This window comes from Tursiops truncatus, chromosome 8, assembly GCF_011762595.2.
Source record: "Tursiops truncatus isolate mTurTru1 chromosome 8, mTurTru1.mat.Y, whole genome shotgun sequence".
Taxonomy (NCBI): domain Eukaryota; kingdom Metazoa; phylum Chordata; class Mammalia; order Artiodactyla; family Delphinidae; genus Tursiops; species Tursiops truncatus.
In genome coordinates, this window is record NC_047041.1 from 53,247,166 (window position 1) to 53,274,898 (window position 27,733).

At 49.1% G+C, this 27,733-nt stretch overlaps 2 protein-coding genes across 7 annotated transcripts in view; one reads left to right on the forward strand and one right to left on the reverse strand.

Moving 5' to 3' along the window:
• The window catches only part of GAB2 (GRB2 associated binding protein 2), a 184,563-nt gene extending 168,567 nt beyond the window's left edge, over positions 1–15,996 (forward strand). For 2 of the 5 annotated variants that reach the window (XM_019948801.3, XM_019948802.3), the window contains exons 7-10: positions 1,104–1,194; positions 1,480–1,582; positions 3,158–3,283; positions 4,124–8,196. In XM_019948801.3, the coding sequence (XP_019804360.1) occupies positions 1,104–1,194; positions 1,480–1,582; positions 3,158–3,283; positions 4,124–4,267 (464 nt within the window). In that variant the 3' untranslated portion in view covers positions 4,268–8,196. Of the gene's footprint in view, positions 1–1,103; positions 1,195–1,479; positions 1,583–3,157; positions 3,284–4,123; positions 8,197–8,409 lie in introns of those variants that run through there. The other 3 variants (XR_004527867.2, XR_004527868.2, XR_012333394.1) reach the window with 3 other exon arrangements.
• USP35 (ubiquitin specific peptidase 35) overlaps positions 6,445–27,733 on the reverse strand; it is an 83,609-nt gene continuing 62,320 nt past the window's right edge. For both annotated transcript variants that reach the window (XM_073808385.1, XM_033862188.2), the window contains exons 8-11: positions 14,228–14,321; positions 13,179–13,285; positions 11,409–12,639; positions 6,445–10,173 (exon numbers count right to left, since the gene is read on the reverse strand). In XM_073808385.1, the coding sequence (XP_073664486.1) occupies positions 10,006–10,173; positions 11,409–12,639; positions 13,179–13,285; positions 14,228–14,321 (1,600 nt within the window). In that variant the 3' untranslated portion in view covers positions 6,445–10,005. The remainder of the gene's footprint in view (positions 10,174–11,408; positions 12,640–13,178; positions 13,286–14,227; positions 14,322–27,733) is intronic.

Below are 27,733 nucleotides of genomic sequence, written 5' to 3' on the forward strand. Positions count from 1 at the left end.
TCTTGAGGACCCTTGATGAGCAGAAAGAGTGCAGGAATCAGAAGGACAGGATGGATTCAGGTGCCAGCCCTGCCACCTGCTAACATGTGATTATAAACAAATCATCCTGTGTCTCTGTGCCTTATTTCTCATCTGTGAAATGGGAAGTGTAAAACGTACCTCCCAGAGACATTGAAGGACATAGATAATACATCTAAAAGTGCTTCATCATGTATGAGATGTAATTCAAGGATGAGGTATTTGTATTAGCTCTGGGGCTGGGAAAGGTAGAACTGACAGAGCAGTCCATGAAAAGATACACTATGCTATAATTGAAAGGACTGAGCTTTCGAACCAGGTAGATGTGGGTTGGAATCCTTAGCCAGCACTTCCTAGGTGTGTGACTTTGAGTAGATCCTGTAAATTCTCTGAGCCTCCGTTTTCTTATCTGTGAAGTGGGGATAGTCATGCCTGCCTTCCGGGTTTGGTGAGAAGGAAATCATCTAGGACATTGACTCTAGTGCATGGCAGGTGTTCAGTAAAGTTAGCTCTGTGCCCTCTGCATTTAGACCAGGAAGAAGTGCTGCAGTGCAAGTGTCAGGTCTGCCTCGACCTCATTCTGCAGGCCTGGATCAGTGGCAGGGATTCAGAGGGAGAAGTAGAGTCACTGGACAGACCTAAGCCCCCTTCGGGCTGGCCAACAGAGAATGCAGATCTCAGCATTTGGATTGAAGCCTTCAGGACTTTGTGACGTTCACCTTCCTCCACTGAAGGCTCCACAGTCCTGGTGGGCAGGGGGCAGTCATGGTGGCCTTCTCTATGATGTTTCAAATATCATCTCTTGTCTTCATATGCAGTCACAAATCCACGGAAAACAGTCTGTTGTCACACCCTGTGTCCCCACTTTAGGTTCCGAAAGTATGATTACCGTAGGTACGGTGCGAAGAAAGGGCCTGTCAGCATGGGCAGAGATTGTGTAACCTTGCTGAGAGCTTCAGTCTCCCCCTGAACAACTGGGATGAATAGGAATGACTCATAAATGCACTTGTGTGTCACGTGTAAGTGTCTGTATGTGTGGCATTATCATCATTGGCTGATGACTCGACTTTCTGTTCCTGCTGCAGCAAAGCCAACACCACTTGACCTGAGAAACAATACTGTCATCGATGAGCTCCCCTTCAAGTCACCCATCACCAAGTCTTGGTCCAGGGCCATGTAAGTGTCTATTTGTGGACACGGGAACTTGGAACAGGGCCATCACGTTGGTGAATGGAATGGGTCACTAGGCCGTGTGCCAGGAAAGCTCCGTCCTGCTGCTGATGGCTGTTGGTAGCTCAGGGCTTGGTTTTCTTCTTCTGTGAAGGGAGAAAAGTTGTCCCCGCTCTGTATCCGATCTTAGTCTGATAATGGAGGGCGGAGGTCTGTCTGGGGGTGTGAGGGCCAGGGCCCGGCGGGAGGCTGGATGTGCCCCAGGGTTTACTCCCTGTCTTCTCCCCACAGCCACTCCTTCAACCCGGGATCCACCCAGTACTGCCGCCCCATCTCCACACAGAGCATCACCAGCACGGACTCGGGAGACAGCGAAGAGAACTACGTCCCTATGGTGAGTCCTCTGGGGTCCCCTGGAACCCACCTCTCACTCCTCCACTTCCCAGCTCACTAATTCACCCCGGCCTCAGGCCACCCACATTATTTGTGATTTAGTTTGCTGCTGCAAATCCGTCTTGAGCACATACGTGTCGAGCACTGTGGGGTCATCGTCAGAGGCAAGGAAGGTGCAGTCCCTGCCCTCAAGGAGGCTGCTCTCTTAAGGGGCAGAGAAGGCCTGCCTCTCTCACGACTGTAACACAGGTGGCATGGTCGGTGTCCCTGGAGAGGCGGTGCTGCAGGGACGCACCCGCAGGATGGGCGATCACACCGGACTAGGGAAAGGGGAGGCGCTGAGGTGGAGTGGCCGTGCAGACAGGAACACGGAGAATGATGGTCATTAACTCTGGGCGAAGGTGGAGTGGGCAGGCGGGGAGGTTGGACTGGAGTCAGATCATGAAGGACCCCGAATGCTGTCTTGGGAAGTCTGCACTTGTGCTGGGGCAGGAGGGAGCCCCAGAAGAGTTAGCAGGCCAAGTGGTTAGCTGCTGTTTCAGAATAGTCATCAGGGGCCTGTAGAGAAGAACTAGAGCAGCCTTCAGAATCAACTTCCTTGTTCTATCCTGTTAAAATCTTTCAAAACTAAACGATCTCTTCATTTCCTTATCCCGTTGTTCCCATGACCATGAGGAGGTATGGGAGTATGTCTGTTGAGTGTGTGTTACCCCACTCAGCGGTGGGGAGGCACACGTGTGCATGACTCGGTGTGGTGAAGGCCCTCACAGAGGGAATAAACACAGGGTTCTGCCCCCTGAGATTCCCAGTGCAAAGGGAGTGGCTGCCCAGCACCTGGCAGTTGCTGCATAAATAGAACAAATCTACCAACCAGTAAAGCAGCCGAAAACAAAACAAAGCTTAGGACTGTTTATTGCATTTCTCATTAGAAGGTGTCTTCAGGAAAGTGCCAGACAAGTTGGTCTTGATGCCTGGATGAGACGGGACCATGGAGCGTGTCCGCTGAGGGACTGGGGCTTTGTGCCGCCTGGGGATGAGGCCCCTCTGCTGAGACCCCTGAGGAGCTGGGGCTGGAGGGACAGGCCGCTGCGGTGTGACAGCCCCGCTCCGGGCCCTGGGTGGGAGCCCAAGAGAAGCAGATCTGGTGCAACAGAAACCTTTCCAGGGTCCAGTGCGTAAAGGACATGTGCTCCCTTCTTGGGGCCAGCAAGCGGGGGCTGGTCTGTCCGGGAGATCACAGGTGAGACGCGGCCTGATGCCCTGGAAGGGAGGCAGCGTGGCACAGCGGGGTAGTCCTCCCTGCTCACCAGCTGTGCAGCCGTGGGCAAGTTGCTTTACTTCTCCGAACCAGAGTTTTATCTTCGTTTTAAAAAATAAGAACAGTAATAATACCTACGTCACAGGACTGTTGTGAGGGTTTAGACAAGAACGTGAGAAGTCCCCGGCACAGTGCAGGGCACAGAGTCGGCACTCATCGAGCTAGTTAGTTGCTCTTACTCCCAGAGGTGTTTTTTGCCCGGTGGTGGGTTAATCTGTTTCCTAAACTAACTAATGGTCTTTCCCTCCTTTGTGATAGCAAAACCCAGTGTCTGCATCTCCCATTCCCAGTGGCACCAACAGTCCGGCCCCTAAGAAGAGCACTGGCAGCGTGGATTATCTGGCCCTGGACTTCCAGCCGAGCTCCCCAAGCCCCCACCGCAAGGTGCCTGGGGCGGGCGGGCGGGCGGGCGGGTGGGTGGGTGTCAGTCCGGGCTTTGGCGGCCCTGGGGGAGGAGTCCCGGAGGCCAGCTGCCTTCAGCGCAGGCCGGCGGCACTCTGCTTCTGTGACTGGGCCGTGCTGTAGCCTGGGTCTCCGGGGGCTCACGCGCCCTCACTCTCAGCACACAGGTACCCTGAGCCCGTAGGACCGCATCCGTCAGCCCACCCCCCCGTCGTGCGGATGGGCGAACGAATGCACACGGAGACACGAGCGGCTCGAGGTCACGTGTGAACCCACGACAGAGCCGAGACTCGGGGATCCTGTGTCCTAGTCCTGAGTTCTTCTTTGAGAACTCGCTGTCCAGGTGCAGCCTGCAGAAGGGCTTCCGGGCCCGGGAAAGGCCCCCTTAGGAAGCACACTTAGCTGCCCAGTCCAGACAGCAGCCCTGGCGCAGCGTCCCGCACAGGATGGCTCTGCGCGCTCACAGCGAGCCACCTACAGAGCCCTGTGGCCGGTGCTTCTTGGCACCCGGCACAGCCCTTCCCCTGGACAAGCGGCCACAGGGAGGTGGGTGGAGGTGCAGGTGAAAGCCTGGAGCCATCCATCAGGCCAAGGAGGGGCCTGGGTCCCCCCAGGAGCTGGGACATCGGGACGGCAGGCAGGGGCTGCCGCATCAACCAGGAGGGACGGTGCGGTTTGGAGCCCAGGCCTTACAGGCCACTTTCAGAAGGAAAAGGCAGGCCAGAGAGGCAGCTGTGTAGAGCCCCACCTCCTCTCCCCGCGCGCCCGCCCCCTGCGTTACTGGTAACTCACAGCCACTTCACTCCCCGCTCTGTCCCCCAGCCATCCACGTCATCAGTCACTTCCGATGAGAAGGTGGACTACGTCCAAGTGGACAAGGAGAAGACCCAGGCCCTGCAGAGCACCATGCAGGAGTGGACAGACGTGCGGCAGTCCTCGGAGCCCTCCAAGGGGCCCAAGCTGTGACGCGCGGGCCGCCGCCCCAGGGAGGGGCCAGAGGCGGCGTCTCCAGTGCTGACGCCTCCCCGTCTGTCTCCCCCTTCTCCTCTCCAGCGCGCCCTCCTGCCCACCCCCTCTCTACTCTGCCACTCTGGCCTTCAAAGCACTTGTCATCAGGAACCCTGACCCCTTCCCCTGGGAGGTGAGGGCCAGATCGAGGCGCTTCCTCGGCTCCCTCGGGGCCCACCTTTGATTTTTATCAGCAGTGGCCGTGCCTCTACCCACCTTAGTTAGAGCTATTGCCAAAAAGCATCCTTCAGCCTCTTCCTGCCCTTTAGACCCGAATACCTACCAGACGTGTGGAGGGAGGGGCTGGGGCTCTGAGCCAGATTCCACACCTCCCCTTTGGGCACAGTTCTCAGCCCCTGTCCCTCCCGCTACTGGCCTACCTCTCCCCCAGTCCCGGAAGAAGCCAAGTCGTCTCGCTGACCCAGGGAGCCAAGGACCAGCGGACCAAGGTGGATACAGACTTCTTCAGCCCTGTCTTTCTTGGCAGGGGAGAGGCGAGGCCACCAAAAGATGAAGGAGTTGAGGAGGAAGGTCAGAGGTGGTCTTGAGGGACAAAGGAGTTAGAGCCCCAGATGCAGAAGGGCAGTGGGTACCTGCTGTGGTCCCCCATTTTCAGGCCAAGTGGCAGTTGCCGGGTGGGAGAGGCAGAAGGATAAGGACAGCAGGAGGGGAAGACAGGATGATGGGCAACCCAGAACAAGGAGCAGGAGATGGGGTGACAAAGACACTGCGGGGCCGGGCCCCCGGGACTGTGGGGCCACAGGCCCGGCTCTGTCACTCTGGGACAGAGCATAGTCTTCTTCCCCGAGACCCCACCCAGCCAAGAGCGCCGCACCCACGAGGCTCGGACTGTGCTGGGCGGTGCAGCGCGTGGGGTGGGAGCGCCGATGTGGTGGGGGGCCGGCGGAGCTGTGGGAAGGCGACGCAGTGTGCGGGGTGGAGGTGCGTGGGGGGGGGACGACTGAGGGGCCACCCTGGGACGGCCTGGGCAGAGACACAGGGCGGCGCCCAGGCCTGGAGTGGAGGCGCTGCAGCAAGTGAGCTTCTGCAAGATGGGCAGTGCGGCAGGGGAGGCGCTGGTAACCGATGGGCTGAGAGGCGGGGCGAAGGCTGGGGGTGGGGGAGGCGCAGCTAGCGGTTGAGTACATCCGGAGGGCCTGGTGGCGAGCCCGGGCAGTGCCGTGGAGATGCAGGGTGGAGCAGAACGTGAGGACTGGTGTGGTGGTCAGGGGAGCGATGTGCATGGCCGCAGGCGAGGGCAGCTCCCAGGACTGCTGGGTGGCGGGCACAGCAGGGCAAGGGAGCAAGCAGAGCGGAACAGAGCCTAGTGGATGATGCGGGAGAGTGGCCGGCAGCTTGTGCCGTCTGGTTGAGTTTTGTGTCAGGTCCCAAGGAAGTACAAGTGTGGCCTGGTGACAGGCCAGAGTGTGTTCTCAGCTCACGTCACCCTCTGTTGCCCTGTCGAATCCCAGGTGCCTAGCTACAGGGACAGGAGAGGGCAGGCCTCTCCTCCCATGGCTTAAAAGGCCACCAGATCAGCATCACCCTCTGCTCACCTTTGCCAGGGACAGGAGGAAGGGCATCACGCCAGGCTCTTTTCTCCTAAGTCTGGGGAGGGGGGCTCTTTTATGTTAAAGTTCTTGGCCAAATTTTTAAGAGTTTCAGAGGCAACGTTGGTAGACCAAATGTTTCGTCCTACCCTGGGGTGAACAGACCTTCCTCCCTCCAAAAAAAGAAAAAAAAATGACTTCCCACCCTATTTAAGGGAGGTGGCTACCGCTCACCTTTCTGCTCCTGTGAGCCTGTGTAAACACGCACACCCCAGGCCTGCGGCCTGACCTTACTCCATCCCGGGAGAAATTTTCTCAACAGTAGCCCCTTTCCTCCTAGTATTAGTCATATCAATTCAATAAGCATTCATTAATGGCTGCTATGGCCACGCCTGGGCTAGGCACTGAGAACACAGGAATTAAATCAGACTTTGTATTTGAGAAGGTCAGAGTCGATGAGAAAGAAGACAAGGACACATTGGTAATGGCCATGAAAGACACTTAAAATGCTGATGATGTGCAGAGAAATCGAGGCTTGTTCTCTAGGAGGTTGGTGTTGGGGGCAGGAGTGGGGAGGGGGTGGAGATCAGGGAAGGTGGTTTCTAGGAAAAGGGGGTGCCTGACAGGGGCCTTAGAGGAAGAAGGGTTAGATTTTGAGAGGGAAGGAGGGCAAGGCTGGGATCCGGTGGAGGAAGATGGACAGAGAGACTTAGAGAACCTTGTGCTTTGGGAACAGACCTTTGGGAGTATGGGCCCAGCCTCTCAGAAGCAGTGAGGCCATGCCTTGGTGTCCCCACAGGTGAAATGGTAATGGTGGTGGCAGTGGCCTACCCTGGGCAGGGTTTGGTGGCTCACTCTGCCCAGCCCTGTGTCCCTTTAAGGCTCTCTGCAAAGGGTCTCACGTGGCAGAGCTTTGAATGGTGCCACCCCTGTGCCCCCATTGGCTACAGGTGGGCCCAGGTACTGGTACCCTCAGTTCCCAGCATCCTCCCCTATTGATCGCAAGGTACCCTAATAATGTCAGCATTTTCTGAATGTGCCATGTTGTGACTGAAACTGGGTGGAGTCTTGAGAGACTGAGGTGTTCAAATCTAACCACCAAGGAGGCCTCCCTCCAGTTCTTGGTTCCTATAACCCCCAAACCCTTCGGGTGGAGGCGAGAGTAGAGACGGGAGGAAGTACAAGAGGAGAGAAAATTGGCCTGTTGAGAGCAGAGACTGGCTCAAAAGCCCCAAGTACCAAGGTGTCTAATATTCCCGTCTGGTCAGTGTAAAAAACTGGTCTTTCGGCCTTCAGTGGGTCAGAATCCACCTCTCCTGGTGGCCTGGCAAGGACTGCGATCCCAGGATGCCTTGTCAGCCAGCATAGCTCACACAGGCCTCGTCCTGCTTGGTGCTCCTCAGAAGCAGCTGTTCTTGCCCCCTTCCAGCTCCACCTCTGCAAGGAGTGGCATGGAGCTTGCGTCTCCTTCCCACCTTGGTGAAGAAGGGCCCTGAGGCCTCTTCTGTGGCTACTCCCTGCTCTGTAACTTCTCTCTCGAGGGTCTGGATCACCAGGGATAGGCGGCACCCAGAGCACTGGCCAGTTAACCCAGTTCCCTCCCTAGACTGATTTCAGTAACTTCTACATTCGAAACCGTTCAAATAGGTCCCATTCCTAGGACAGAAGCACAGCTGTTCTCAAGGGATTTACCTGCCACAGGGCTAAGGCCTCAGCCGCAAGCTGCAGCTGACCCACACCCCTGTGACAGGGCTCTGGAAACAGAGTGCCGGGCAGGAGGGAAACTGGCACGAACTTCCCCTCTGGCCCTTCGGCAAAACGTGGGGGAAGGAGGCTGAGCGCAGGAGCTGTAAAGCCCCCTCCTTCCGGAACGCACCCAGCTCTTTGGGGCCAGGTGGGCCGCCTGATGAGGGGTCCCCCTGGAGATTCAGGCTGTCACGTGATATTTGGTGGTGTGTGTTCTTATGTGTTTGTTGGTTACATGTGTCTTGAAATTTAGAATCATTTCCCACAGAATCGTTGCTTTGTCGGGAAGAGAAAATGGGCTGGAAGAAGCCCAGTCTTAGGTTTCTGGCCCTCTTACCATTTAAAATTGACATTTAATTTTTCAAATCACTGTTGGTGCCTAATCACTTAAGTTATTAATTTATTCTGTTTTCTTTTTTAAAAAAAATTTGTAACACGTATTTATCCTGTGAGTAGGTCTGGGGAGGGGTGGGAACGTGTTCACATGGGTCCTGTTTTCGCTGTGGTGACACATGGTACAGGCCTGGAGCTTGCAGGTCCCTTTTTACTATGGTGTTGGGTCTGGACAACAATAAAGTCCATTAGACGCAACCAGGAGGGCTGCTGAGTGTGTCTCGTCCGGAGGGGCTGGGGACGGAATGCACGCACACTGGGATCCCGGCTCGCCGTGCCAGTCTGCTCCACTTGCATTTGAACAGGAAATAACTGGGTACCCTTCTTGGTGAATCTTCCTTACCTCGGAAACTGTACTCCTGGTGCGTGAAATGGAAAGTGTAGTAACATCTGCCAATTCATCTTTCTTAGGAGGCTCAATGGACCAAAGAGATGAATTCTGAGCATGACTCTGTCTCTGACAGACGACTGTCGGCCCACTTTCGCTGGTCCCTGAGGTCTCAAGGGTCTATGGCTTTTGGGCCAAAACTCCTCCACCTGCAGCCCCTGAAGCCCCCGGCCAGGCCACTGCAGTCCCAAGCTCCAAGATGGCTGGAACCTGAGGGCTGCCGCCTACTTTCCTCCCGGCCTGAGCCCAGCCCACCCCAGATTCTCAGAGGTAAGAAGGGAGGAATGTGGTAGCAGCAGCAGTCTCTGAGCAGCCCAGAGTTCCTGGGGTCTGGAGGAGCTCCAGCCCCACCTGACAGAGTCCCTTAACAGTATCCTGTTAGGGTGGCCCCCAGCCTGTGCACCCACCCCTCCACCCCTATCTATCTGGGCACATCCCCACCACCCGTCCTCACTGTTGATTGAGTGACACAGCACTTCAGTGTAGGGCATGCTTGCCTCCCCTGGGGCAGCACACAAGTCAGCAGGGCAGGGGGTGGTGTCCCCTCCTTCCTGTCCAGACACAGCAAGAAACCAAGGGTTAGAGCCTACCTCACAGCCAGTGACTGAGGCGGGAAGAACGACGGCTTTAAAGGTTTCAGAGAACCTGTTTTTATTCCTGTTTGAGACCCTGGTTCTCTTCTCTCCATTTAGAAGGGGTACAGCAGGGTCAGGGCACAATGAGGTCAATATCTGCTCCTCACCAGACCGGCCCCATGATGACGGCCAACTGCTGAGGCGCTGAGCCAGCCAGCTTCCCTCAGGACAGATGTCGTGAGAAACACAAACGTACTTGCAGGAACCTCAGGACGCGCTCTCTCTTAACCAGAAGGGGGATGCAAATGGTGGCATCTCAGGCACTGAGGCAGGAGAGAGGCTCAAGAGGCTGTCCTCCCCTCTGTGCGTTGTTGCTTGATGTTGGGAGGACAGTCTCTGGTCCTGTGCCAGGCTGCTTCCCACCTACACTCCTCTCAGAAAAAGTACAAACAAACAGTGTAGGCACCCACAGATGTTGCCTCAGGCCCCTCAGAGAAACCAGAAGGCGGCCAGAGGGGTGACACACAGCCGCCTTCTTTGTGCGAGGGCTTGGCTCTGCCTCTGCTTTGTAGACCACAGAGAGACAAGATTGTCTGAAAGGAGCTGGGAAGGAACTGCTACTTGATGGCAAAACACCAGCGCTGTGACGTTCAGCCCTGTGGGATAGCCTGCAGCGGGTAGGGGACAAGGCCCAGAGAGTGTCCATCTCAGCTGCTTCAAGCTGACCAGGACACTTGGGTGTCAGTAAGTCTTAACGGGGCTGATCCCAGTGTCGGGGCCTGAGGCCCGGTTTAAGGGGCTTGGGTCTCACCTCCGTATCTGAGTGAATCTCCGTGTGCCCTTTGGGCTGAGGGCAGGGGCCCAGGAGCCCCCCTGCTCCATCTCTCTGGCCCTCGGAAGGGCCTGCCTTCAGGACTGGACCTGCGCAGCCTCCCTCAGACCCCACCTGGCCGAGCACCTCTGCCCGGGACCTGGGTCCCCCCCACTGAGGTTGCCTGTGGCACCCTCACAAGTGCTTAGCAGGCCAGGGGATGAGGGTTCCCATTAGAAGACCAGTCTGTGGAAGTCACCACCGCTGCCACCTGCAGGGCTGCAGCCCCCCGGAGGGCCTTCATCCTCATCTTTGTCTTCGTCAAAGCCCCTCCCCCAGTGTGGAGATGTGGGGAGTGCAGAGATGTAGGCCGCCCTGCTCCGCGCCTCCTTCTCCTGCTCCTGGAAATACAGATGGGGATGGGGCCGGAAGCTTAACGGTCAGTCAGTCAGTCAGGCTCTGCAGCCTCAGTTCTCCCTGCACGCCCCCAATGCCACCCAGCCCTTCCGCGCATCACCCCAGTCCCCAGGGCCCGGCGCAGAGGAGCCACAGCTCCTGCCCTAGAGGCATTCCAGCTTAGTGGGAGGACGGGTGGGACGGACCCAGAGCCATCCTGTATCTAGGCTTCCAAAGCATTCTTCCTCCTCCCCCGAATAGAAACTCCCAGTGGGGCTTCCCTGGTGGCGCAGTGGTTGAGAGTCTGCCTGCCGATACAGGGGATACAGGTTCGTGCCCCGGTCCGGGAAGATCCCACATGCTGCGGAGCGGCTGGGCCCATGAGCCATGGCCGCTGAGCCTGCGCGTCCGGAGCCTGTGCTCCGCAACGGGAGAGGCCACAGCAGTGAGAGGCCCGTGTACCGCAAAAAAAAAAAGAAAAAAAAAAAAAACCTCCCAGCCCCCTGAAGGAAAGGAACTCATTTCTACTAACTAACTGGACTGTGAACAGCTGACAAGGGCCTGACGTGGCACCACAATGCAGGAGGTGCACGTCAAAGGTCACCTCATAGCCCCCAGGGACCCTTCTGTAGGCTTCCTGGAGTGGCTGCCCAGCCTCTGCCTCTCAGGGCACGAGGAACCCTCTGCCAGCGAGGAAGCTCTTCCTCCTGCTGAACTGAGGCCAGCCGTGGATTCGCCTTCTTACCACGGGCCCAGCCCTGCCTCCACCTGGACAGCTCGGCAGAAACGCAAAAGCAGAGCCAGGGTCCCCACGGCACGCAGGTGCTGCTGGCCAGGGGTCCTGACGTGCCCACACCGGCGGCCTGCGGCAGCACCCCTCATGCTGGTCCGCACGCTGGCTGTTTCAGCTGCAAAGTATTTTGATACCAGCCTTGACTCTACAGAGTGGAGCCGAAGGCTCAGAGAGGCTCAGTGAGTCGGGCGGCCCCCCATCCGCTCGTATCCACTACTCACAGAGCCCCTCCTCCAGCACATATGACACCTTAATAAAACACTGATCATTCCTCATGTCTGTTCCTCTGAAGTATGGGGCTACGCCTGTCTGGCCCACCAATCTTCCCCAGCACTGAGTGACAGCTGAGTGGATCAAGGGAAAAAGGAACAGACTCCAAGAGAGGAGCCGTCACCGTCTGAGCCGGTGGGTGCTGGGAAGCCCCTCCGCCCCCCAGGGGCTGCTCACCTGCAGGAAAAGGATGTTGTCTTTGGAAATGGCTTCCATCAAGTCTTTGTGGAGGGTGGGCTCTGCCCGGGCTCGAGGAGAGCCGGGCTCAGCCTCAGGCCCCTCCCGGGGCCGCTGCCGATAAAAGAGCACATAGGCGGTGTCCTTGGGGAAGAAGGAGGTGACGTTGCTGACAGACTCAAAGGAGGAGAAGGACACCCGGGTGTCGTTGAACAAGTACCACTGGTTGTTGGGCTCGGGCCCATCAGCCGCTCCCGTGTTCGGGGCTGGGCGGGCCGCACCCTCGCGAGCGTAGCAGTAGTAGTGGCCGCTCTCCGAGGACACCCCGGAGTGCACCACGACGCTGCAGAGGTCATAGGCCTGGCCCCGGCCCCCGGCCAGCGGCAGCCGCAGCAGCAGGGGGATGGAGACGTCGTCCAGGATCTTGCGGCGCCGCATGGTGCGCAGGTCGAAGGAGAAGCGCAGCAGGGTCAGGATGAGGTAGCGCGGCCCCTGGCTCAGCTCCACCACCTTCTCGGCGTCCTGCAGGGAGGCGCACGACTCGCAGCGGTAGCGGTTCTCTGCCGTCAGCCTCTCGGGCGACAGGAAGTAGTTGACCAGGTCCAGGACCGAGCGGGAACCCTCCCCAGATGGGGCAGAAGCATTTCTGAGGGTCCCTGGGCCCAGGCCGTCCTCCTCCTTCTCGGCCTCCTTCTCCTTCTCCGCCTCCTTCTCCTTCTCGGCCTCCTTCTCCACTTTCTCCTCCTTTTCCACCTTCTCCGCCTTCTCCTCCTCCTCTTCCTCCTCCTTTGCCACCTCCTCCTGACTGCTCTGCCCCTCGGGGCCCTGGGGGCCCAGGCCGTCAATGTTAAGGACGGTGGGGGGAACGTCCCCTGTGATGCAGTGTTTCCTCTGCCTCCGAGGAGCCGCCCTGCTTGGCGCCTGGGCTCGCGATGGCGAAGGGAGGTCCTGGGCGCCGACGTCCTCTGCAGGGAGCATCACTGAGCCCAGGCGACGGCGGCGGCGGCAGCGCTCAGGCGGGGGAAAGGCAAGAGACAGGTCCGTGAAGGCCTCCTCCCTGGTGGAGATGTTAAGGCAGCGGAGACAGCATATCCGAGTCACAATCTTGCCCCCGAACATCTTCTCCACCGAGGTTGGACTCGGGCTGGGGGGCTCCTCGGGCGGGGAGGGCGAGCTGGACTGCTTCAACTTTTGGCAGATCCTCGTCCCCGTTTTCTCCTCTTCGTGCAGCCTGGTGCAGGGAGCAAAGGGCCTTCGTCCATACACAGACCCATCCCCAGTGCACTGGCCTGACCTGTGCATCTGCCTTACTCAGCTGGCCACGTGTTTACATGCATGCAGGAGAAGGCACGGGGAACATACATATGCGTGTACGAAACGGCATCCGTGCACATGCACTCATAAGCCAGGCACACATGCTACATACTTACCTGCACGAGGCTCACAAACCTGCCACAAAAAGACGTGCATGTGCCCCCAGAGAGCTGATGAGAAAACACACACGTGCACGCTCAGGCAAGCACAGCATGGTGTACATACACACACTTACCCTCCCAGTCACGGCTCACGTCAGCATCTCCAAAACTCCCCTCCCACTCGGCCCCCGTCCCCACACTCACGACACACATCTGCTCCAAGCCTTTCCCAAGTGCAGGGCTGTGCCCCCGTTTCCAGGAAGAGACAACACAGCCCAGGGGGAGGGGGCTTTCCCACGAGCACCCTCTCCAGAGCTGGAGGCCCCCGTGCAGAGCCAGGCCTGGCCTCCCTTACCGATCCAGCAGGTACTTCAGGTACTCCGAGCAGTCCTGCTGGGTGCCAGGGCTGAACCAGGGTGTCCAGGATGCAGATAGAAAGTTCTCTGGAGAAATGGCAGGCCGCTAGGACCAAGGAGGGAGAAAGACAGGGCCAGGAGCCAGGGCCACTCACCAACCAGCGCCACAGTATGCTAGGCCTGAGGATGGCCCTGGGGACTCTCTGCCCCAAACTTCCAGCCTCCCCACTGAAGTCCTCCCCCTTCCCTGACTCATCCCACCAAGGCCACGCAGCCTATGATCAGGACGTCGGGTCACGGAGGTGAACGATCCTCCGGGAGTCTGCTCCTCCCGGACACACCTCACATTTCACTCCAGGCCCTTGTTCGTTGCCATCCCCTCTGCCTGAAACACCCTTCTCCCCTGTCAGGAGCTTAGCTGTAGAGTTCAAGTCCCAGGTGCAGTTAGTGTCACCTGTCCCACAGTGTCTTCCCAAGAGCCCCCATGCCCATCATGATCAACTCTTCCTCCCTAATACGCGCACTACACTCACGTTTCCCTCTGCTCAAGCACTACCGCTGCTATCTGCAGGTTCCTCTTCCCCACCAGACTACGCGCTCCGTGGAGGCAGGGCTGTGGCTGACTCATCTCTGTGCCCCCGCACAGGGCCTGGCATAATGCCTGCCTGGCCAAGGGCTTTAGGTTCCAGGAGGGCAGAGACAGGGATTAAAACAAATACAGCCCTCAGGGTGCCCGGCAGGCAATATGAGGGCTCAAAAATGCCAGCAGACCAACAAAGCAACACCTAATAGAATGGACTGAACCACTGCTGGGAGAGATGTGGGCAGCGCAGCACAGAGGGGCTCAGGAGGTATTCCCTCGCCTGCCCGGTAAGGGCGCTGAATCGGCCCCTTGGGCTTTAGCCGTGAACCCATGCCAGCCTGGACTGGGGCCCAACAACTCACGCCAGAAAGTGGGGGCCCACAGCCAGATGCAGGCAGGTCGTGGGGAAAGGGAGGGGTCGGACCGGGCCTCCTCTGCAGCATCCCCGACTCCCCCTGCGCTCACCTGGCTGTGCTCCAGGAAGGCGAAGAGCCACTGCAGCTTGGTCATCAAGGGCTGGGAGTTGTTCTCAGTCAAACGGAGCACACAGTGTCTGAAACTTCCAAACAGAGCGGGGCACCTGGAGTAAGCCAAGGGCACCCAAAGAACCTCTACTCACCCATATTGTGGCAACCCAAGGACTCCAAGCTAAAGGCAGGACAGACATCTGTAGCTCCAATCTGAGCCAGGCGCCAGGGAAGAGGAGCAGGTGAACGGCTCAGCTCGGACAACAACGTGACCCCTGCAGTCCCTTCCAGTTCTAACAGCCCATGACTCCACAATTTGAAGATTCCAGTGTCCTAAGGTCTTATGGTCTCAGGGTTTTAAAGTTGGAACTCTCAGACACGCTCCAGAGTCCATGCCAATATCACCACCAGCCACTCACACCCTTCTCCCTACTGCCCTGAGAAATGGCGTTCAGACCCGTCCAGAGCAGCGCGCCCTGCTCCAACCTTGGCCCTCCAGGCCAACTATTACGGCCCCTTCTCAGGGCCCCTGCCACCCCAAGTTGTCCCTCTGCCTTCACATGGGAGGGGGTCACTGTGAGGAATATGCTGAAAAAAGAGGACGGGGGTAGACTGGGGCTCATGAAGGGGTCTGATCCCATGGGAGATAAGAAAGAGCTCCTCCTGACAACCACATTCCCTGGAACAAGCCAATTCCCAAACCCCAGCTGAGCTCCTGTTCTCCCAAGAAGCTCTGGCTAGACAGGTAGGCATCTCTCCAACCTGCACCCACTGTGCAGGACAGTATAACCAAAGTGCAGTCCACGTAGCAGTCTGTGACAAAGCAAGTTCAGAAACTGAGACTTTAGAACCTTGTATAGTGATTTGACAGTACTATGACCGTACAAGCACACGAGCATTTGCATTTCCTAGTAAGTCATTTTATTGTATTCTACAAAGGGAAAAGTCTGCAGCAGACTGGAAGTTCAAAAGATGAAACAAAACTAGTCCTTCCCCAGGCAGTTTGAGAAGCACGACAGCAGCATGTTAGGAGTTCCTAGAGTTCAGCTCCAACCTCCTCCTGGAGCTGAAGCTCAGAGAGAAGAAACTGCCTGGACGTCCTACCACAGCCAAAACCAAGGCTTACTTCCACTGTGACTTTTAAAAAAGATGTCTAAGCGTGGTACTGGTGAAACACACACAGTTGAATAGATCAATAGAACAGAATAAAGAGCCCAGAAACAGACCCCCATAAATATAGTCAGCTGATCGTTGACAAAGGAGCAAAGGCACTATAATGGAGCAGAGAAAATCTGTCCACAAATGGTACTGGAACAAGTACACATCCAAAACCAAAAACAAATGAATCTGAACACAGACCCTACACCTGTCACAAAAATTAACTCCAAATGGATCACAGACCTAAATGTAAAATCCAAGACTATAAAACTCTTAGAAGATAACAGGAGAAACCTAGTGACCTTGAGTGTGGGGATGCCTTTTTAGACACATCACCAAAGACACAATCCATGAGAGAAATAATTGATAAGCTGGATTTCACTGAAATTAAAAAATTCTGTTCTGTGAAGTACAGTATCAAGAGAATTAGAAGACAAACCAGAGACTGGGAGAAAATATTTGTAAAACACACATCTGATAAAGGACTGTTAAAAAAAAAAAACCTCTTAAAACTAAACAATAAGAAAACAAACAACCTGATTAAAAAGTGAGCCAAACATTTTAACAAATATCTCACAAAAAAATTATATATATATATATATATATATATATATATACACATATACATACATATACATACATAAACACACACACACACACAGATGGTAAATAAGCACATGAAAAGATGCTCAACATCATGTCAATCAGGGAAATACAAATTAAAACAACAATGAGATACCACTGCACACCTATTAGAAAGGCCAAAATCCAGAACACTGACAACACCAAATGCTAGCAAGGATGTGGAGCAACAGGGACTCTCATTCATTGCTGGTGGGAATGTGAAATGGCACAGCTACTTTGGAAGACAGTTTTGCAGTTTCTTACACAACTAAACATACTCTTCCCATCCTATGCAGCAATCACACTCTTTGGTATTTACCCAAAGGAGCTGAAACCTTATATCCACACAAAAACCTGCACAGGGATGTTGATGCAAGCTTTATTTAGAATTGCCAAAACTTGGAAGCAACTAACATGTCCCTTCAGTACGTTAATGGATAAATGGCACTGTGGTACATCCTGGCAGTGGAATATCATTCAGTGCCAAAAAGAAATGAGCTATCAAGCCACAAAAAGAAATGGAGGAACCTTAAATGCATATTACTAACTGAAGGAAGCCAATCTGAAAAGGCTGCATACTATATGATTCCAAATGTATGATTCTGGAAAAGGCAAAACTATGGAAACAGTAAAAAGGTTGCCAGGAGTTAGAGGGGGATGAACAGATAGAGCAGAGGATTTTTAGGGCAGTGAAAATACACTAGATGAACCTCTGGAACAACATTAAATGCACCATTTGCATTATAGGGGTCCCAGAAGGAGAAGAGAGAGAAAGGGCATGAGAAAATATTTGAAGAGTTAATAGCTGAAAACTTCCCTAACATGGGAAAGGAGGAATACGTCGACACATATTAATCAAATTGACAAAAATTAAAGACAAAGAGAAAATACTAAAAGCAACAAGGGGAAACCAACAAGTAATATACAAGGGAATCCCCATAAGGTTATCAGCTGATTTTTCAGCAGAAACTCTGCAGGCCAGAAAGGAAGTGGTATGATATTTTTAAAGCAATAAAAGGGAAAAACCTACAACCAAGAATACTCTACCCAGCAGGGCTCTCATTCAGATTTGACAGAGAAATGAAAAGCTTTACAGCAAGCAAAAGCTAAGACAATTCAGCACCACCAAACCAGCTTTACAACAAATGCTAAAGGAACTTCTCTAGGCAGAAAAGAAAAGGCCACAACTAGAAATAAGAAAATGATGAATGGGAAAGCTCACTGGTAAAGGCAAACATACAATAAAGGTAGGAAATCATCCACACACAAATATAATATCAAAACTAGCAATTATGAAGAGAGGAGAGTACAAATGCAGGATATTGGAAATGCACTGGAAATTAAGAAACCAGAAACTTAAAAAGCAAGCTTGCATATATATACAGACTACTATATCAGAACCCCATGGTAACTGAAAACCAAAAATCTACTCTACACTAGACACATACACAAAAAAGAAAAAGGAATCCAAACTCAACACTGAAGATAGTCATCAAATCACAGGAAAAGAGAACAAAGAGGAAGCGAAGGAAAAAGACCTACAAAAACAAATTCAAGGGCTTCCCTAGTGGCACAGTGGTTGAGAGTCCGCCTGCCGATGCAGGGGACACAGGTTCGTGCCCCAGTCTGGGAGGATCCCACATGCCGCGGAGTGGCTGGGCCCGTGAGCCATGGCCGCTGAGCCTGCGCGTCTGGAGCCTGTGCTACGCAATGGGAGAGGCCCGCGTAACATAAAAATAAAAAACAAAAAACAAATTCAAAACAATTAACAAGGGCTTCCCTGGTGGTGCAGTGGTTAAGAATCCGCCTACCAGTGCAGGGGACACGGGTTTGAGCCCTGGTCCAGGAAAATCCCACATGCCGCAGAGGAACTAAGCCCACGCACCACAACTACTGAGCCTGTTCTCTAGAGCCTGTGCTCTGCAACAAGAGAAGCCACCGCAATGAGAAGCCCGTGCACTGCAATGAAGAGTAGCCCCCACTCGCTGCAACTAGAGAAAGCCCGCGCGCAGCAAAGACCCAACACAGCCCAAAATAAATAAAAATAAATTTATTTTTAAAAATTAACAAAATGGCAATAAGAACATACATATTGATAATTACCTTAAATGTAAATGGATTAAATGCTTCAACCAAAAGACATAGACTGGCCAAATGGATACAAAAACAAGTCCCATATATATGCTGTCTACAAGAGACTCACACTTCAGATCTAGGGACACATACAGACTGAAAACGAGGGGATAGAAAAAGGTACTCCATGCAAATGGAAATCAGAAGAAAGCTGGAGTAGCAATACTCATATCAGACAAAATAGACTTTGAAAGAAAGACTATTACAAGAGACAAAGAAGGACACTACATAATGATGAAGGGATCAGTCCAAGAAGATATGACAATTATATGTGCACCCAACATAGGAGCACCTCATATATAAAGCAAATACTAACAGCCATAAAAGGAGAAATCAACACTAACACAGTAACAGTGGGAGCCCTTAACCTCCCACTTTCATCAATGGACAGATCATCCAGACAGAAAATCAATAAGGAAACACAGGCCTTGAATGACACATAAGACCAGATGAACTCAACTGATATTTATAGAGGATTCCATCCAAAAGCAGCAGAATATACGTTTTTCTCAAGTGCACACAGAACATTCTCCAGGATTGACCACATGCTGGGCCACAAAGCAAACCTTGGTAAATTTAAGAAAATTGAAATCATATCAAGCAGCTTTTCCGACCACAATTCTATGAGATTAGAAATCGATCACAGGGAGAGATCAAGATATCGGAGTAGCAGGATGTGAAGTTCACCCTCTCCCACAAATACATCAAAAATACATCTACACGTGACAATTCTCACAGAATATCTACTGAACGCTGGCAGAAGACCTCAGACTGCTGAAAGGGCAAGAAAATCTCCACGTAACTGGGTGGGCAAAAAGAAAAAAAAGAAGAAAAGAAAGCAAGAAAGGAATCGGGATGGGACCTGCAACATTGGGAGGGAGCTATGAAAGAGGAAAGGTTCCTGCAACCTGGGAAGCCCCCTCACCGGCAGGGAGGTCAGCCAAGATAGAAGGGGAGCTTCAGAGCCTTTGAGGAGAGCGCAGCAACCTGTTTGAGGCAGCCAGAGCAGAGGGAGAACTGCACAGATGGTCAGTGCCACCACCCTGTGCTCCCTAGCCTGACACACATGTCTGCCAGAACTGACAAGGGCTGGGTGCTGGAACTCGGGCTTTGGAGATCAGAACTGGGAAGAGGACTGGGGATGGCTGTGTGGAGACAGACAGGGGTGGGAGTGGTGCTGGAATCCAGTACAACCACGGCTGGGGGTGTATGTCGAGGAAGCCTGGGACGTCATAGAGGTCAGTCACCACTGTTTGGGGGATGCACAAGGGGAGGGCTGGGACCCAGATTGCAGCCTTTTTCCCTGTGGGCACGCATGCAGAGGGCAAGACACTGCCTGCACGGGCTCCAGGGGCAGTCGCAAGCCTCCACTGCCGCCCACCTAAACGCCAGGAGCAGTCACAAGCCCCCACTGCTTCTCTCCCACATCCCAGGAGTGGTCATGGGCTCCCGCCACCACCCTCCCAGACTCCAGGAGTGGTTGCAAGTCGCATCCACTCCCATCGCATGCCCTGAGGGTGAGTCTGAGCCACTACCACCTCTGAGAACCCCAGGACCGGGCACCAGCCACCACATCTGCACACACCCTATCAAGGGGATAACAACCGGCACAAGCTGAGAAAAGAGGCTACGGGGATCCATACTAAAAACAGCCTCACACCAGATTTATTAAACCCACACAAGCTACACAGGGATGAAACCACATATGCATAGTTCTCCTAGCCCACAGTAGATAATTGTTTCTCCTTAACTTACAGAGTAAGAGAAATATAAGTAACATGAAGAAGCAAAGGAACCACTCCCAGTTAAATGACCCAGTGCATTCCCCTGAATGAAGAATGAAGCAGACCTCTTCAGTCTAACAGACACTGATTTCAAAAAGGAGATAATAAAAATACTGAAGGAATTAAGAAAGGCTATTGACAGAAATGCAGAGTACTGTAAAAAGGGACTAGAAACTATAGAGAGAAACCAAGAAAAATTAGAAAACATATTTGCAGATATGAAAGCTGAGCTAAAGGCAATGAACAGCAGAATGAATAATTCAAAAGAATGAATAAGTGACCTGGAAGATAGAAAAATGGAAATCACCCAATCAGGACAGCAGACAGTACACAGATTAAAAAACAAAAAACAAAAAACTTCTGTGAGGGCTTCCCTGGTGGCACAGTGGTTGAGAGTCCACCTGCTGATGCAGGGGACATGGGTTCGTGCCCCGGTCCAGGAAGATCCCACATGCCGCAGAGCGGCTGGGCCCGTGAGCCATGGCCACTGAGCCTGCGTGTCTGGAGCCTGTGCTCTGCAGCGGGAGAGGCCACAACAGCGAGAGGCCTGCGTAACACACACACACAAAAAAAAAATTCTGTGAAAGTGATGATAACAACAATGAACAGCAAAAAGATATACATGAAGATGTAAAAGAGAATATCAACATCATAAAATGTAGGGGAGGAGAGTAAGAAAATGTAGAATTTTTTTCCTGGAATATATTTGAACCTATATGACTACCAGTCTAAGGCAAGTAGATACAGGAAGGGGTTAACATACTTGAAAAGCAGGGTAACCATGAATCAAAAACATACAATAGATTCACAAAAAAACAAAAAGAAGAGAAGAAAAGTATAATACAAAAGAAAATCATCAAACCAGAAAAGGAAAAACAAAAAGAAAAAGGGACAGAGAGGAAATATAAAATCAATGGTAAAACACGGTTTAAAATGACAACAAATACATATCTATAAATAATTACCTTAAATATCAATGGACTGAATGCTCCAATCAAAAGACACAGAGTGGAAGGCTGGATAAAAAAGCAAGAGACTACAATATGCTGCCTATAAGAGACCTACTTTAGGACAAAGGACACACATATATTGAAAGAGAGAGGATGGAAAAAAATATTTCATGCAAACAGAAGTGACAAGAAAGGGGGGAGCTGGCAATACTCATATCAGACAAAACAGACTTAAAGTCCATAAAGAAAGATAAAGAAGAACATCATATGATGATAAAAGGATCAATACAAGAAGAGGATTTTACACTCGTCAACATATATGCTCCTAATATAGGAGCACCCAAATACATAAAACAAATACTAACAGATGTAAAGGGAGAAATCGACAGAAATACAATAATACTAGGAGACTTTAACACCCCACTCACATCAATGGACAGATCTTCTACACAGAGAATCAATAAGGCAACAGAGATACTAAATGATACAATAGGACAGTTAAACTTAATTGATATTTTCAGGACACTACATCTAAAAAAACCAGAATACACATTCTTTTCCAGTGCACGTGGAACATTCTCTAGGATTGACCACATACTAGGGCACAAAACAACCCTCAACAAATTTAAGAATATAGAAATTATCTCAAGCATCGTTTCTGACCACAGTGGCATGAAACTAGAAATTAACCACAGAAAAAGAAATGAAAAAAAAAGAAAAATTACATGGTGACTAAACAACATGCTACTAAACAACCAATGAGTCAATGATGAAATCGAAGAAGAAATTCAAAAATACTTTCAGACAAATGACAATGAAAACACAACCATACAAAATCTATGGGATGCAGCAAAAGCAGTTCCTAGAGCGAAGTTCATAGCAATACAGGCCTTCCTCAAAAACCAAGAAAAATCTCAAACAACCTAACCTACCAATTAAAAGAACTAGAAAAAGAAGAACAAACAAAACCTTAATTCAGCAGAAGGAAGGAAATAATGAAGATCAGAGGAAATAAATAAGATAAAGATTAAAAAAACAATAGAAAGGGACTTCCCTGGTGATCCAGTGGCTAAGACTCTGCACTCCCAATGCAGGGGGCCTGGGTTCGATCTCTGGTCAGGGAACTAGATCCCACATGCCGCAACTAAGAGTTCGCATGCCACAACTAAAAAGGATCCTGCATGCTGCAACTAAAGATCCCACATGTCGCAACTAAAAGATCCCATATACCACAACTAAAAGATCCCACATGCCACAACTAAAGATCTCACATGCTGCAACTAAAGATCCCACATGAGGCAACAAAGATCCTGCGTGCCACAACTAAGACATGGCACAGCCAAATAAATAAATAAATATTTTTTTTAAAAAAATCAATACAAACAAGAGCTGGTTCTTTGAAAGGATAAACAAGATTGACAAAACTCTGGCCAGGCTCAACAAGAAGAAAAGAGACAGAACCCAAATAAAATAAGAAACAAGAAAGGAGACACAACAACTGATACTGCAGAAATACAAAATAATAATAATAAGGAAATACTTTGAACAATTATATGCCAACTAATTCAACAACCTAGAAGAAATGGACAAATTTCTAGAAACATACAGCCCACCGAAACTGAATCAAGAAGAAATAGATAATTGGAACAGACCAATCACTAAAAGTGAAATAGAATATGTAATTTTAAAACTCCCTACAAACAAAAGTCCAGGACCAAATGGCTTCACAGGCAAATTCTACCAAACATACAAAATATAATTTATACCAATCCTTCTCAAACTCTTCCAAAGAATTGAAGAAGAGGGAACACTCCCAAGGACAGTCTATGAAGTTACCATCACCCTGATACCAGATCCAGATAAAGACACCACCAAAAAAAAAAAAAATTACAAGCCAATATCTCTGATGAATATAGATGGAAAAAATTCTCAACAAAATATTAGCAAACCAAATCCAACAACACATAAAAAACATCATACACCATGACAAAGTGGGAGTCATCCCAAGTTCATAAGAATGGTTCTACGTATGCAAATCAATGTGATAAACCACATAAACAAAAGACAAAAACCATGTAATCATCTCAATAGATGCAGAAAAAGCACTTGACAAAATTCAACATCCATTCATAATAAAAACTCTTACCAAAGTGGGTATAGACAGAACATATCACAAAATAGTAAAAGCTGTTTATGACAAACCCACAGCCAATATAATACTCAATGGTGAAAAGTTGAAAGCCTTCCCCCTAAAATCTGTAACAAGACAAAAATGTCCACTCTCACATCTTCTATTCAACATAGTATTAGAAGTTCTAGTCACAGCACTCAGACAAGAAAAACAAATAAAAGGTATCCAAATTGGAAGGAAAGGGATAAAATTGTCATTATTTCAAATGAGATGATACTATATGTAGAAAACCCTAAAGAGTCCACACAAAAACTACTGGAACTGATAAATGACTGAATTCAGCAAGGCAGCAGGATACAAGATGAATATACAGAAATCAGTTGCATTTCTTTACACCAAAAATGAACTATCAGACAGGGAATGTAAAAAGACAGTAACTTTTAAAATAGCAACCCCCAAAATGAAATGCTTAGGAATAAACCTCACCAAGGAGGTTAAAGACTTATATGCTGAGAACTATAAAACATTAATAGAGGAAACTGAAGATGATTCAATGAAATGGAAAGATATCCCATGCTCTTGGATTGGAAGAATTAATATTGTTAAAATAGCCATACTACCCAAAGCAATCTACAGATTTAATGTGATCCCTATTAAATTACCCATGATGTATTTACAAGACTAGAAAAAATAATCCTAAAATTCATGTGGAACTATAAAAGACCCAGAATTGCCTAAGCAATCCTGAAGAAAAAGAACAAAGCAGGAGGAATAACCATCCCAGACTTCAGAAAATACTACAAAGCTACAGTAATCAAAATGGCATGGTACGAGAAGAAAAAATAGACATATGGATTGATGGAACACAACAGACAGCCCAGAAGTAAACCCACACACCTACGGTCAATTAACCTTCGAAAAAGGAGGCAAGAATACACAATGGGAAAACGTCTCCTCAGCAAGTGGTGTTGTGAAAATTGGACAGCCACATGTAAATCGATGAAGTTAGAAGACACCCTCTCACCATATACAAAAATAAACTCAAAATGGCTTAAAAGACTTAAGTATAAGACATGACACCATAAAACTCCTAGAATAGAACACAGGCAAAACAATGTCTAACAAATCGTATGTTATGATTTCTTACATCAGTCTCCCAAGGCAATAGAAATAAAAACAAAAATAAACAAATGAGACCTAATCAAACTTGCAAGCTTTTGCACAGCAAAGGAAACGATAAACAAAATGAAAATACAACCTGCAGAATGGGAGAAAATATTTGCAAATGATGCAACTGACAAGGGCTTAATTTCCAAAATATACAAATAGCTCATAAAACTCAACAACAAAAAACAACTCAATTGAAAAGTGGGCAGAAGACAAAAAGAGACATTTCTCCAAATAAAACAAACATATGGCCAATAGGCACATCAAAAGATACTAAACATTGCTAATTATTAGAGAAACGCAAATCAAAACTACAATGAGGTACCACCTCATGCCAGTCAGAATAGCCATCAAATAGTCTACAAACAATAAATGCGGGAGAGTCTGTGGAAAAAAGAGAACCCTCTTGCACTGTTGGAATGTAAATTGATACAGCCACTGTGGAGAACAGTATGGAAGTTCCTCAGAAAACTAAAAATAGAGTTACAATTATATAATCCAGCAATCCCACTCCTGGGCATATATACAGACAAAACTATAATTCAAAAAGATAAATGCACCCCCTATGTTCACAGCAGCACTATTCACAATAGCCAAAACCTGTGTTTTAGGTTTTTAGGGAAAAAACCTAAATGTCTATCGATAGATGAATGGAATAAGAAGATGTGGTACATACATACAATGGAATACCACTCAGACATAAAAAAGAACAAAATAATGCCATTTCCAGTAACATGGATGTAACTAGAGATTATCATACTAAGTGAAGTAAGTCAGAAAGAGAAAGAAAAATACCATATGATATTACTCATATGTGGAATGTAAAATATGACACAAATTAACCTATGTATGAAACAGAAACAGAATCACAGACATAGAGAATAGACTGGTGGTTACCAAGAAGGAGGGTGGTGAGAGAGGGATGGATTGAGAGTTTGGGATTAGTAGATGCAAACTGGTATATTTGGAATGGATAAACAACAAGGTCCTACTGTATAGCACCAGGAACTATATTCAATATCCTGTGATAAACCATATGGAAAAGAATATGAAAGAGAATGTATATATGTCTACCTGAGTCACTCTGCTGTACAGCAGTCATTAACAAAACACTGTAAAGCAATTATACTTCCATTTTAAAAAAGGAAATGAATCACAAGAAAAATACTGTAAGAAACACAACATGTGCAGGCTAAACAACATGCTACGAAACAACCAATGGATCACTGAAGAAATCAAAGAGGAAATCAAAAAATATCTGTAGACAAATAACAGTGAAAACACAATGATCCAAAATCTATGGGATGCAGCAAAAGCAGTTCTAAGAGGGAGGTTTATAGCAATACAATCTCACCTCAGGAAACAAGAAAAATCTCAAATAACCTAACCTTACACCTAAAGCAATTAGAGAAAGAAGAACAAAAAAACACCCAACTTAGTAGAAGGAAAGGAATCATAAAGATCAGAGCAGAAATAAATGAAATAAACATGAAGAAAAAATAGAAAAGATCAATGAAACTAAAAGCTGGTTCTTTAAAAAGATAAACAAAGTTGATAAATGTGTAGCCAGACTCATCAAGAAAAAAAAGGGAGAGGGCTCAAATCAATAAAATCAGGAATGAAAAAGAATAAGTTACAACAGACACCACGGAAATAAAAAGGATCAAAAGAGATTACTACAAGCAACTATATTCCAACAAAATAGACAACCTAGAAGAAATGGACAAATTATTAGAAAGGTACAAACTCCCATGACTGTACCAGGAAGAAACAGAAAATACGAACAGACCAATCACAAGTACTGAAATTGAAACTGTGATTTAAAAATTCCCAACGAACAAAAGTCCAGGACCAGGTGGCTCCCAAGGCGAATTCTATCAATCATTTACAGAAGAGTTAACACCTATCTTTCTGAAAATCTTCCAAAAAATTGCAGAGGAAGGAACACTTCCAAACTGATTCTATGAGGCCACCATCACCCTGATACCAAAACCAGACAAAGAAACCACAGAAAAAAAGAAAATTATAGGCCAATATCACTGATAAACATAGACACAAAAATCCTCAACAAAATACTAGCAAACAATACATTAAAAAGATCACACAGCATGATCAAGTGGGATTTATCCCAGGGATGCAAGGATTTTTCAATATCCACAAATCAATCAGTGTGATACACCACATTAACAAACTGAAGTAAAACACCATATGATCATCTCAACAGATGCAGAAAAAGCTTCTGACAAAATTCAACACCCATTTATGATAAGAATTCTCCAGAAAGTGGGCACAGAGGGAACATACCTCAACATAATAAAGGCCATATATGACAAACCTACAGCTAACATCATACTCAACAGTGAAAAGCTGAAAGCAGGGACTTCCCTGGTGACACAGTGGTTAAGAATCACCTGCCAATGCAGGGGACACGGGTTCGATCCCCGGTCCGGGAAGATCCCATATGCCATGGAGCAACTAAGCCCATGCACCACAACTACTGAGCCAGCATTCTAGAGCCCACAAGTCACAACTACTGAGCCTGTACACTACAACTACTGAAGCCCACATGCCCTAGAGCCCACACGCCACAAGTACTGAGCCCATGTGCCGCAACTACTGAAGCCCACGCACCTAGAGTCCATGCTCCACAACAAGAGAAGCCACTGCAATGAGAAGCCCGTGCACCGCAATGAAGAGTAGCCCTCACTTGCCACAACTAGAGAAAGCCTGCGCACAGCAACGAAGACCCAAAGCAGCCAAAAATAAAATAAAAAATTAATTTTAAAAAAAAAGGAAAGCTGAAAGCATTTCCTGTAAGATCAGGAACAAGACAAGGATGTCAACATAGTTTTGGAAGTCCTAGCCACAGCAGTCAGAGAAGAAAAAGAAATAAAGGGAATCCAAATTGGAAAAAAAGTAAAACTGTCACTCTCTGTAGATGACAAGATACTATACATAGAGAATCCTAAAGATGCTACCAGAAAACTACTAGAGCTCATCAATGAACTCAGTAAAGTTGCAGGATACAAAATTAACACACAGAAATCTGTTGCATTTGTATACAGTAACAAAGAAAGATCAGAAAGAGAAATTCAAGAAACAATCCCATTTATCATCACATCAAAAAGAATAAAGTATCTAGGAATAAACCTACATAGGAGGCAAAAGACCTGTATGATGAAAACTATAAAATGCTGATGAAAGAAATAGAAGACAACACAAACAGATGGAAAAACATACCATATTCTTAGATTAGAAGAATCAATATTGTTAAAATGACTATACTACCCAAGGCAATCTACAGATTCAATGAAATGCTTATCAAATTTCCAATGGCATTCTTCACAGAACTGGAACAAAAAATCTTAAAACTTGTATGGAGACACCAAAGACCCCAAATAGCCAAAGCAATCTTGAGAAAGAAAAATGGAGCTGGAGGAATCAGGCTCCCTGACTTCGGACTATACTACAAAATTATAGTTATCAAAACAGTATGGTACTGGCACAAAAGCAGAAATATAGATCAATGGAATAGGATAGAAAGCCCAGAAACAAAC